Source organism: Falco peregrinus, chromosome 5 (assembly GCF_023634155.1).
Source record: "Falco peregrinus isolate bFalPer1 chromosome 5, bFalPer1.pri, whole genome shotgun sequence".
In the NCBI taxonomy this organism is placed as follows: Eukaryota; Metazoa; Chordata; class Aves; order Falconiformes; family Falconidae; genus Falco; species Falco peregrinus.
The window spans coordinates 85,188,940-85,200,879 of record NC_073725.1 but is presented as its reverse complement, the minus strand read 5'-3'; the positions used below and the strand labels follow the sequence as shown (position 1 = coordinate 85,200,879).

The window sequence follows — 11,940 nt, the reverse complement described above, 5'->3', positions numbered from 1 at the left end:
TAGTTCTTTGTCTGGACCTCATTTTTAATATCTTGATGTCAATAGTTAGAAGCTCAATGAGTTTAAGCAAATCTGGATCAAAGAAATGCATGTGTATCACAAACAACTGTACATTAAAGCAATACTCAAAGGGACAAGGCAAAAACTGAGATGCAAATTCACTAGTAAGTGGATTATTTCTTGAGAGATGCCTAACTACTTCAGTTTTCTTTGGCTTCACAGGAGTTAAGACTGCAATCACTTTGAAGAATTGGGATCTCTGAGAAAGAGCATATTACAATAAGGATCATAAAGTCTTGCAGAAAACATATAATCTGAATACCTATAGCAAACAGTCTCAACACCTACAGCAAAAAACTTATACATTACTACTGGAAGGTTCTTAATGATGTTACTAGAAAATAGTTGACCTATTTGAACTACTCTTGTTTCATTCCTCCACAGGAGAATATTATTCACTTTGTCTCTCCCACACTTTTTCATTCTGCTGTGGATAGTGTGCAGGTAGAAGGCCATTGGAAAAGCTACATAAAACCTCTGAGAATGCAAGAAGCAGAACATGGTACTTTTAACATGACAAAACTACCAGCTTAAGTAAGAGCTTGAATAATGCCTGTAAACTCCAGCACCTCCTCAGGCAAAGAGAGTCACAGTTTCAACAATGGAGAGGAAGCAAAAGGAGTTTAGATCATAAATCCTCTTCAAGTCTACAAGCTTTGCTATCTGAATGCACAACGAGCAACTCAAGGGCCCCAACATCTTAAGCAAGTCAGACTAAGCCAGGAGTGCATCTGCCCTGTGGTAACAACAGTTCGATATTTTGACTCAGTTTTCTCATCTAGCACAGCAGTCAGAAAGGACATGAAGTGGTTTTATGAACTCAGGTGATTCCATTAGTGCATACTTTTTCTTGCTGTTGTCTTAAGATTGCTAGGTTCTTTCCTAAACTGAAGTTAGCGCTAGCTCTGGTATTACTCATGGTGCTGTACTGTGAGGAGGTAAGCATATCCTCCTTGTTGCTTATTTGCTTCACAGTTTCACTGAGCAAAATATTCTTCCTGGCAGTGACAGTGTCTGGTAGCACTCAGGAAAACAACAGCCATCTCCCAGGTATGGGCAAACATTCAGTTTTGTAATACTTATAGGGTTCATTAGCTGCATTCTCAGCTGAAGTGGTAGCATCTCCTTCACACTGCTGTGTGAAGTGCCTCCTCTGCTGATGTTGATAATACACTTTCAAAGAGAACACAGTCTTCAAGCTATGGGTCACAAGGGACTAGGTAAAGAACGGGCTATCATCCAGGTGGGGACTTGGGAAGACTTTGGGATTAGTCAACTTGTTCTTCAAGACACTGAAATGATAGCTCTGCATCCTTTTGAGGGCTAAATCCATATATCTTCTTTGTGCTTGACCCAGGTAGAAACAAGCAGGGCTTGAAATAGAAAGAACCAAGCTCTTCCTGTAAGCAGAAAGTGGAACTTACCGGCTGGAGCTCACTATTAGTCCTTTTTCCCTAACTTTTATCTTCATTTACCAGAGATGCCCAGACGTCACTCCCATCTGCAATAAGATCTTCAGGTGCAAGCAGACCACTAGCTTCTCCAACTGCCATACGGCTTTTCAGCTCTAATCTTCTGCCATCTGTTTTCAGGGCCAGGGCCTCAGAAGTTCATGCTCCAGCCTTTCCCTTCAAGAGCTCCCCATCTTTCTGCTCATTGTGCAGTTGCTTTGTAGCCATCAAGGGAAATAGAAACCATGTTGCCCTCATCGCCTTTAGTTCTATCCTCCAGTCCTCTGTTTTCTTCCATCTCTTAGTCTCCTCCTCCCTCTCATTATATTTATGGGAGATGAAGGAAGGAGAACTAGAAGCAGCTGAACAAGTATTTCTTCATCTCAGCAAAAAGAGAACAGGAGTTATAGGAAGAAACAGAGATGGGGAAAGGAAAACAGAGTAGAAATAGAAAAAAAAATAAAGCTGGAAAACAGAAAGTAAAAGAAGGAATAGAAAAATTATTTTTTTATTATTTTTTATAATATAAGTTGTTTTAATTTCAGTCTAATCCCAAAGAAGTGAAATGAACTGGAAATTTTGAAGCATGGAACTGGGCAGGTAATAATCGAAAGGGAAGGCATGGAGACTGAATATAAGCCTCTCTCATAAGCTTTTACTGGGGTGCTTACACCGGTTGCTTATACTATAACAAAACATTTGCAGAAACATCAATAGGAATCACCACATGTGTTTGTGAGGTTCTGCCCTGTCCCTCAGCAGAGCAACAGAAGGCATACTGCTGCAGATCTACGGTAGTAAACAAATCCTGTTTTGTCTTGTTTTTAGAACAGCTTCTGAATGATTAGATGAGGAACAACAGTGCTGCGGGGAAAAGAGGGAGGGGTGGACCTTTTACTTTTCACAATTAGATGTGAGCTGTTGAAAGCTGCTTTCATGGATGAATGCATAGAGAACTAAAGATGTCTGGCAACTGATTTGTTTGATTAGTTTATTGTGTACCATAATTTTAACTCTTACTTACAGGCCTATCGCAGAAGTTGGACTTCATGGTTGTTTGAATTCTCTGCCAAAACCGCTTAGAACCTCAGAAGTCTGAAGAGGACCTCAAGTAGGGCACAGACAACGCTAGTGGGGCAGGACTAACTGAGCTAATCAGAAAATACCAATCTGTGCACTTCAGAGTTACATAGGGTCTGATTTTCAGGCTGCTTAGCATCTGAGGATTCCAGCGGGAGTCCTGAGTGCTCAGCTGTTGTGAAAATCAGGCCTATAGAGTTTAGCGGGTTCGGGGATGATTTCTTCATCATCCCACTGTTCTGACTGGCTTCTTGTGGTGCAACTATGACATCAAGTGGGGAAACTCGTGAATTACAGTAGTATTTTATACATTGAATGAGCTGCTGTTGAGCCTCAAACTACAATCTGAAGGATAAAATCCTGAAAGAGAAAATATCTTTCTCTGGAAAGGTTCTGTGCTGTAGTGAATGGCTTACGACTAAGACCCTTGTTCTGTTCTCCTCTTGACTTCTGAAATACTAAAGGTGTTTTTAGGTGTCTCTTCTCACTAAGAAGAAAAAGACTTGCTCTTTGGAAAGTGTTGACAACAGCATCTCAGTGATTAATACTTACTCAAAATTCTCACTTCCATGAAAGGAATTGCTTTTGGTTTTGTTCTGTGACTCCCTGATCTCTTGGGATGTCTTAAGGCTTCTTAACATGCTTAACTTTCTACGAAATCCCAGTCATTTTAGTAGCTTCCCTCAGCTCTGTATTTGTGTCCCTTGCCCCTGTGTTTGGCACAGGCCTGGAGTGGGATAAATTATCTGAGGCTTAAACTGGATTAGATGTTTATGACATACATAATTGGAAGCACAGACAAAAAGAAGTAATACAGAAAGGACCATATAACCTCATAGAACTGAGGACACACACCTGTCTTTTATCATTTCATTTTGCAGCCAGAAGGTCTGGGATTCCAGCCACTGCTAGGTGACCACATACCTGCTGCTTCCGAAAACATTTTCTTTTTTCACCTCCAGCACCTCATCAGGAGACTGAGGGGATTTTCTTTCAGATGTGTGCTTTGATACTTTAATCCCTGTCTCATCATCAGCCCAGCACTAATTGTTTCAATACGCTTTACAAGGAGTTATACCTGACGTCAATCAAGAAAACAAATTTCATGCAGAGAACTAGGACATGCTTTAGTGGAGGACACAGGCCCCTCGCTGCTCTCCAGGTAGGGGCTGGGAGTCGGCTGCCCCCTGTATAGGTACAAGCTAGAGCCGCCTGGCAGCAGCTCCCCGGGGCGGCTGCAGACACAAATTCTCATGAGGTTTTTAAAACTGGCTTAATAAGACCCCACCAACGCTGAAGTGCCCTGACTGCACGTACTCATTGGATGATGCCAGCGACGACGCGTTTCTTTATATCACTGCATGTCTTTTACAGTTTTTGAAGCGCTGCGGTGTGAAATAACCCGCACCGGCTCGGTTTTTTCCTCAGTACCAGCACCGCCCGCCCGCCACCGCTGCCGCCGCCTCAGCGACCACCTCCCGCCAACGGCTCGGGACACGACGCTACGTGACGTCACGCCCCGCGCGGCGGGCCCGCCCTCTCCCGCGCTCGGGGCCGCCCTCTGGCCGCTGGGGCTCGTCCCGCCCCCGCCCTGCCTTGCCTTGAGTTCTGTTGCCCGCTTACCCCCGCCCCGCCTGCCGGCTTCTCCAATTGGAAGAGGGAGGCGTTGACCGACACGCCTGTCGCCCAATGAAATGCAGCATTAGCGGGGCGGGAGAGCCGGGCGGGCGCCTCCCTCGGCAGGCGGTGGCGGCGCTCCCTGGTTGAGGGGGCCGGGGGCTCCTCGTTCCCCCGCCCCACTGCGCCTCAGCGGTACCGGAGGCGGCCGCTGGCTGAACCCGGGCCGAGAGTTCGGGAGCGTCTTCCCGCCGCTCGCCGACCCCCCGGCGCCCCTTCGGCGCTCGAAGAGGAGCGGGGCGGCGGTGCCCCCTCCCCGGGCAGGGCCTGCGAGCCGCGCCCCGCCGCCGCCGCCACCCCTCCCCCCGGCCGGCTGGCCGCCCCCGGCCGCACCCCTCCTCCCCTCCCTCCGTAGCGTCGCTCAGCCGAGCCGGGAGAAGGGGAATGGGCGGTCCCGGCCCTTAGCCCCCGGCTGCGGCTGGTGCTCCTCCTCCTCCCGGGTCCCAGCGTCTCGGTGGCCTCCGCCCGATGCTGGCGGAGCTGGCTGGGGTCTCCGCGGCGTTGTGAGCGCTCCTGCCGTCCCGCAGCCGCCATGTCCGGCGTGGTGCGCACCCTGAGCCGCTGCCTGCTGCCGGCCGAGGCCACGGGCCGCGCCGGGGAGCAGCCGCGGCGGGAGGGCAAGGAGCGGAGCCGCGATGCGGAGCGGGAGGCGCGGCGGCGGAGCCGGGAGATCGACGCGATGCTGGCCCGGGAGCGGCGGGCCGTGCGCCGCCTGGTCAAGATCCTGTTGCTGGGCGCCGGTGAGAGCGGCAAGTCCACTTTCCTCAAGCAGATGCGGATCATCCACGGCCGCGAGTTCGACCAGAAGGCGCTGCTGGAGTTCCGGGCCACCATCTACGAGAACATCCTCAAGGTGAGGGGCGGTCGGGGGCCCGGGCCGGGAGTGGGGGGGAGCGGCGGTTACAGTCGCCTTCGCCCGCAGCAGCCGGGGCGGCCGGGGATGGAGGCCGGCGCCGACATAGCCCGCAGTTGTGGGAGTTTGGGCCGTGCCCAAAATCGCCGTCGGAAAAGGATGTGAGCTCGGCCGGGGCGGCGGCGGCGGCTCCCCCGGGCTTTCTGCGCCGCGCCTTGGATACGCCGGCCGGTCGGGGCAGGGGGTTCCGCGGGGCAGGTGTTCGGGAAGGCGTGTACCTTTTGTGCGACAGCCTGGCGGGCCGCGGGAGGCCGGGCTCCCTGCCGTTCCAGCGCTGGCCGTCAGAAGGCCTGGCTGAAAAAAAAAAGCTCAAAGGAAACTTCCCTGCGAAGGCGATTGAGAAGAGCTTTGTGGAAACTCAGAGGAAAGAGGATATAGGTGTGGTCTTCGTTCTGGAAAAAAAACATTACGAGAGCATCCTCAAAGTCAGAATGGGAGAAACTTCAAATTTGGAAGATACGCAGAGGGATTTCCTTGCCTCAGCCGTGTGCCTTTGAGATAGGATGAGAAATGAATCTTCTTACAGATGTTGTGACTGCAAGTGGTTGTTACTTGTACATCTTTAGAAATGGAGGGGCATAGGCCCTTAGAGTTGAGTAGTGTGGGATGTTACCAAGAATAGCGCTGAAATGGTAATAACTTTGGTTTAGTGCCTTTGTAAGAAGTTTTTGTTGAATCTATGTGCAGGCTTTATAGTGCTGGTAGTGTATTTCTCTAGTGATGGGAGAATCTAAAGGCTACTGGTAGAGCTCACAGTGCCTTTGGCCTACGGACAATTAAAGAAAATCAGCCTTGACAAAAACTGTTTCTTTCTGGGAAAGAAGCTTTGATGCCCTGTGCAGGTAGAAGTGATTGTATTTCAGAAAATACCTGAAGATGCATAAAAAGCTTGCTTAAGAATATATATCTCTTCGTTTTCGTAATCGTGCTCTAAAAACCTGCTAGTTTCCCACCTATATTTTCCTGTAGGAATGTCTCTGTTCTTACGTGGGTGTGAATTTGTGAGGCTCCGTGAGATTTCATAGAAAATTAAAGGAAATGGAACTGCAAGTTAAGAATAACAAGTTACCTCTGAAATTTTAGACTTGTTTTTAAATAAAAGCTCTACATGCACTTTGTGCATATGCACGCTGTGTGCGTGCATACGGTGACCCTTGTCATTGGCTTGCAAGAATGCCAGTGTATCATGATGGGCTTTTGCTTCTGTTAGTGAACAGGAAAATTGTTGGCTAATTTTCTTTTTTTTCATCCATTTTCAGGTTTGCAGCATCCCATTTAACTGCAAGAAAGTTGAAGCTCAGAAACTTACCTTTCATTGTAGTTATGCAAGCAAAGAGAGTGTTACAAGTGGCTTTGCTTTTCTTGTTTTTTAAATATCTATACATCTAGAAATAAGAAGTCTTATTGTAGAGGTCTTAATGCTTATTTTAGTACTCTAGTGATTTATTTGTTACTGCTACTGATTTAAATAGTAGCAGAGGCTTTTAAGTAAGCAGTTTGTGAAAAAGGAAAAAAATCTGAGACTCCTCTTTAAGTTGTCTAAGCAATACTAGTTGTAGTAAAATGTGATATTTTTATGTATGCAGCAGGTGTAAAACTTGTAGCAGTAGGACTTTAGTGTGCTTTGGAAAGGAAAGCGTCTCCATCTTGTAGTAGGGGAGGCTGAGTTATGCACTTGAAACACTTGTCTGCTGGATGGCTTTGGGCACATTTGTAGAACTTAGAGTGGAATCCAGGTCCTCAAGGTAGCAGTCAGTTCTGACTTCAAGACTGGTAGTTAACAACACTTCTTGGACTGTTGTCAGTTGAACACCTTTTTAAGCCTCCTAAACTAAAATTTGGAAGTATTTTTCAAATGAGTTAACATGGTTCAACAGATAGCCCTTTTGTCCTTGCAGATCATGTTTTGGGAGTGTTAGGTTAGGCTGCCCTTCTAGGTACTTGGACAGCATATGTGAGACTCTTCCTTCTTTTATTCCTCCAGATCGCAGAGATGGCTCTAGCATATAAGAATACAATTTACTCTTCACCTGTAGGTTTTGGGGAATGGCTTGAGAGTGGTTGCTGTGGGAAGAGTAGGCAGAAGGAGGGAAAGCAAATGAAGGGAACTAAATGAGTTTTCTGGTGGGAAGGAGGTCTGAGACTGGAGTGTAGGGAGAAGGCAGTAGATATTCTGTTTGCATGTTACTCATCTGAAAGAAACCTGATAACACCATGATACTCTGCCATAATCATCAGGAAGATGAAATCAAATACCAAGATAGAACTACAGGGCTTTCAAAACACAATGTTTCAGGTAAATTTATTTTGCTTCTTTAATGACGTAAATTGTCAAGTGAACCTTACTGCTGTTCTTTCTATAATAAAGTGTTTAGACTACAGGTGCTTTTTGCTTTTCAGGAAGTTCAGACTAGAGTGATCACCCATTAAGACTAAGTGGAGCAGAGATCACCATGCACATAACTTACAAGAAAAGATGAATAGGATGAATTTTTATAATAACGATATGTGGACATTGTGAAGTGATAATGATCCTATTGAATAGCATATAAATCTGTTTGACGTCGTAAAGTACAGCTGCAGCAACCTTAGCCCCTTTTCCACACAGTTCTCAGCATGGTCAAACAATGGTTCTGTTAAGCTTCTACATCACTGAGATCTGAGTTAGAAATGCAGTGTAAATCTCTGGGATTAAATGGTCAATTTTCGTTTTCCAGCCATGACTAAACTTCGCTCTGCAGGAGGAGGTTTCCTACTCTCTCAATAGTGCTTGATATTTCTGAAGTACTTATTGCAGTAGTATTTAGGCAGTCTATACAGCTTACGGAGAAAGAACAAACAGATTCAGATAACAGAACCTGAAACCTCTTTGAAAATAACAGTGCTAAGTATGAATTAATGTTACTGTCAGCTTCCACTTTGAGTTTTCAGCTTCTCGTGTTTCTAATATCTTCTCAATGCTGAGTTCTTTCCTCACTCTGTTCTCTCCATTTCTCACCCCCACTTAGGGGAAATCCTGGTTAGAAACAAAATGCTGGAACGAAATAAATCTATGATACAGAATTTACTTTTCCATTTAGTACAGGTGATGGTTCAGGGCCTTGCTAGCTTTTTCTGGCATTTGTGGGACGGTCTTCAAATACATTAGTTTTGCTTTGGTTTAAGGTAAATAGTCATCGGTTAACTAGGGTTTTGCTTGTTAATCGAGGCTAAGTTTCAAAGTAACTTTTTGGAACTTCTTGGTGATTGAATTGAAAAGCAGTAGTGTTAATGTTCTGGTATGAGTACACAGGCTTCACGACTTTAGCACACCCACCTGGAAAAGGAAAGTGGATAGGACAGGGCTAGCTGCTGCAGCATGAATTTTAAGGTGACTCTTGGGATATACAGAGAAACTTGGAAAACTTCTGTGTACCTTGTTTCAAATCTAAGAAATGGCTGGTAGTGTTACATGAGCATTTTGATGCCTTCAAACTGTAGCTGAATGAATCTTGTTAATACCTTCCAAAACAGATTGGTTGGTCTTGCTACTCTACTTGCTTCCTTTGATAACAGTTAAAAGAGCTTAGATGCTTGATGAATTGTGGCTCTGATGTTCCTTGTCTAAATTTTTGTTGTTGTTGTTGTTTCAACTATGAGAATACCATGGCTGCTTGAAAAAACCCAGTTTAGCTGCATAAGAAAATAACTAATGTACAAGCACCAGAGTGGTACTTGCACCAGCTTGTTTGGGAGATTTCAATCTGAAGAGAGGAAAAAATTGTCTTTTAAAAGCCTGAAGTATAATCTAATGAGTTTTTTGGTAATGTTAGTTTCTATGTTGAAAATTAGAAGGCCAGCTCAAGGTTTCAATACATCTGTGAGTGTTTTCTTGCGTGTGGCCTGAATTGTGATGGTTGACTAAGGAATTGAAAAGCCTGGAATTGCGAGGGAAAGGACAACTCAGGAAATGATGTGTAACTTCGTTTGTGGGCTCTAAGTGGGGGAAAAAAACCAAAGATTTTGGACATGAAAACTCCCTGAGGATATATCTTTTGGACTTTTGAGTGCAGTTGCAATACCCTTGAGCATATCCAACAGCATTTCTCCTTGATGAGTTGAATATGAGTGACAGTGAAGTGGGCAAAATGAGTAGCCTGTGCTGAAGTCCCATTTTAAGAACAACTTCGGACTTCTGCAACCAATACTAAGCCTAGACTGCTGCTGCTTCGTTGTTACAGGTACTCTGTATACCCTGAAGGGGCTTATGTTGTGTTTATGGTCTCTGACTGTAAGGTAGTTGTATCCTGTATCGTTGAAAAAACAAAACAAGAAAACTCATCTGCAACTTGCAGGTTTGAGTCAGGTACAGATACAATCTCTGGGAAGTGGGAAAAAAGACTATTCCTCAGTTTAGCTAGGAGCTATGCTTTAAGTGATCAAATTACCTAGTCATTTATAGTGCAAGCATAATTCCTTTAGTAGCCTGCAGATGAAGGGGGAATACGTCTTTCCGTTATGTAAACTCTAGAACACTAGTTACTCTTTAAATTGATTTGACTCTACATTTCCTTGGGTTTACAGGCAAATGAATTTGGTAACCCATTAGGAGGTGACGATAGTGGCACTTAATCTGTTACTTCAGAGTTGGGGTCTAGCTGTACTGGAGTAGTTGGTCCCAGGACAGTGTCAATCTTATTTCTGCTGGGACAGCTTCTTTTGAAAGGAATGACAAGGAGAATACTCTGTAGGAACTGTGGCTAATAAGGCGATTTTTCTGTTAAATTTAGCATACAAGTGCTAAAGTTCTGTGATAGAACTGGTATTTAAATCTGACTATCTTTGCTCTGTGCTTTTATCATGTAGTGGTTATTTTAATATGAAAAATTATGTTCACAAAATTACGTAGAAAAAAAAAATGCCCTTATGAGTCTTCTTGATCTTCCTGTTACAGGTTTATTTAACCAATGAAACTCTTACTGACTTCCAGTTGATAATTTTCTGTGTCTTAAATATAAATTCCATCAGTTCTGGTGGTCTCTTTGAATTTGGGGTGTCATCTGGTTGGACCAGGAGAGAGCAATCTGCCTTCATAGTGGTGGATAGTGGAAGAGGAGTAATGGTCAATAGTAAGTGATAAATATTCCCTGTTGTTCCAAAATGGAGCTCACAGTGTTCTTGTGATGTAGTCATTAGTATTGCAGAACAAGTTTTAGTCCCTGGAGACTGTAGACACATACTTTGATGTGTTCCAGACAAAAGTTTAGTCACTTGAGTGACTAAATTTGGGAGCTTATGTTATATTCAGTGAGTTGAAAATACATAGATTTTCATAATTAACCTGGAAACAGTATTGGCAAAAAAATTAGCGAGTTGTGCTACTAACTGTTTACAAGAAAACTTCAGAGCAAAGGCAAACTAGTACACATTGTTTGAAAAAGTATGTTCAATACAAATGAAAACAAGAGAAGAAGGAATCGGAGACTGTAGAGTTTCCAAATGAGTTTCCTTCACTTGCATGGGTTTTCTTCACCCTTGCGGGGGTCAGGTTGAAGGCCCCTCCCTCTCTACCCTTCCCTTCTGTCTGAGCAGGTCTGCTGGGTACTGTGGCAGTGTGTTTGTGAGGGCAGCGTGACAGGGTCTTGCAAAGCCTGGTGGGGGTACTTCTGGAACTGCAGATCCTGCTTCTGTTCTATTGAAAGCATGAACTAATTATGAACTAAATACTAGTGTGATGGTCTCAGGAAAGGGAGAAACCAAGTAATGTAATTCTGAAAGCATTAACTTGGAACTTTTTTCAAAGTCCAGCACCAGTTCTCACCTTTAAGGGCATCATCTCTACTTTGTGCCTAGTTGCAAGTAAAGCTTGCAGTGACAGTATTTTTCTTCTGCTGCATTTGTCGTTTTGCTGGATTCAGTCAAAAACAAGGATTCTCTTCAGAGTTTCCAGACAAGCAGACATTGCTGCTGCTCCCAGTTCAGAGATTCAGTGGCTAATCCAAATGTTTCTTAATGTTTGTGATCGTGTGGACTAAGTAAATGACACTTCCCCTTTGTTCCCATTTTTATTTGTATGTTGGGCTGGAAGGTAGGTCATCTTTAGTGCTTACCGTGCTCTCACCTGGGTGGTACTGGAATATGTGAATGGTGAAAATATGTACATAACTGGTGAGGCTTTCTGTTGCCTGACTGGGCGAACTGGTGCTGCCCCCACCCCTACCCTTGTGTCTATCTCACCTTACAGCAAGCTAATATAGGTGGTGGAAACCACTTTTCATATAAATTATTTTGGTGACGTTTGCTCACTGGATCACATTGTGGGCTCAGACAAATGACAAACCTATCAGACAAGAGATTGTGAATCTACACTACCAGGACAGATGCCCCTTTTGATGGTGCGTAATTGTTAGGCTGATTGCTCTGTAATTCGAAACATTATCCTTAATGACATTGGGTTCTTGGCTGCTGCTTGGCAATAACATTCCAAGGACATAAATCAAATAAAAACACCATTAATGCTTTTACGATAGTGCGCTCTAAAAATCTGATCATCTTGCTATTAGTTTGTTAGTAGTAGGTCACCTTCTTTCCAGTGTTCCAAACCAATTCAAAAAAAGTGCTTACAGCTATATTTGCAAACACTGCAGCTTTATTTTTAAAAATTGTATTTGAGAATGTCGTCTTTAGAAGGTTCAGATATTTTCTAAAAATACATGTAGGTTACATTTTATCATCTTTCTTTACTTGCCAGTAGGCTTTACTGCTGAGAAGTCCAGTCCT

General features: G+C 44.4%; 1 protein-coding gene across 1 annotated transcript in view; it reads left to right on the top strand.

Moving 5' to 3' along the window:
• The first annotated feature begins 4,629 nt into the window (after window positions 1-4,629).
• The window catches only part of GNA12 (G protein subunit alpha 12), a 44,371-nt gene continuing 37,060 nt past the window's right edge, over window positions 4,630-11,940 (top strand). Inside the window, exon 1 of the mRNA XM_055803639.1 lies at window positions 4,630-5,121. Coding sequence (XP_055659614.1) covers window positions 4,801-5,121 — 321 coding nt within the window. The 5' untranslated portion in view covers window positions 4,630-4,800. The remainder of the gene's footprint in view (window positions 5,122-11,940) is intronic.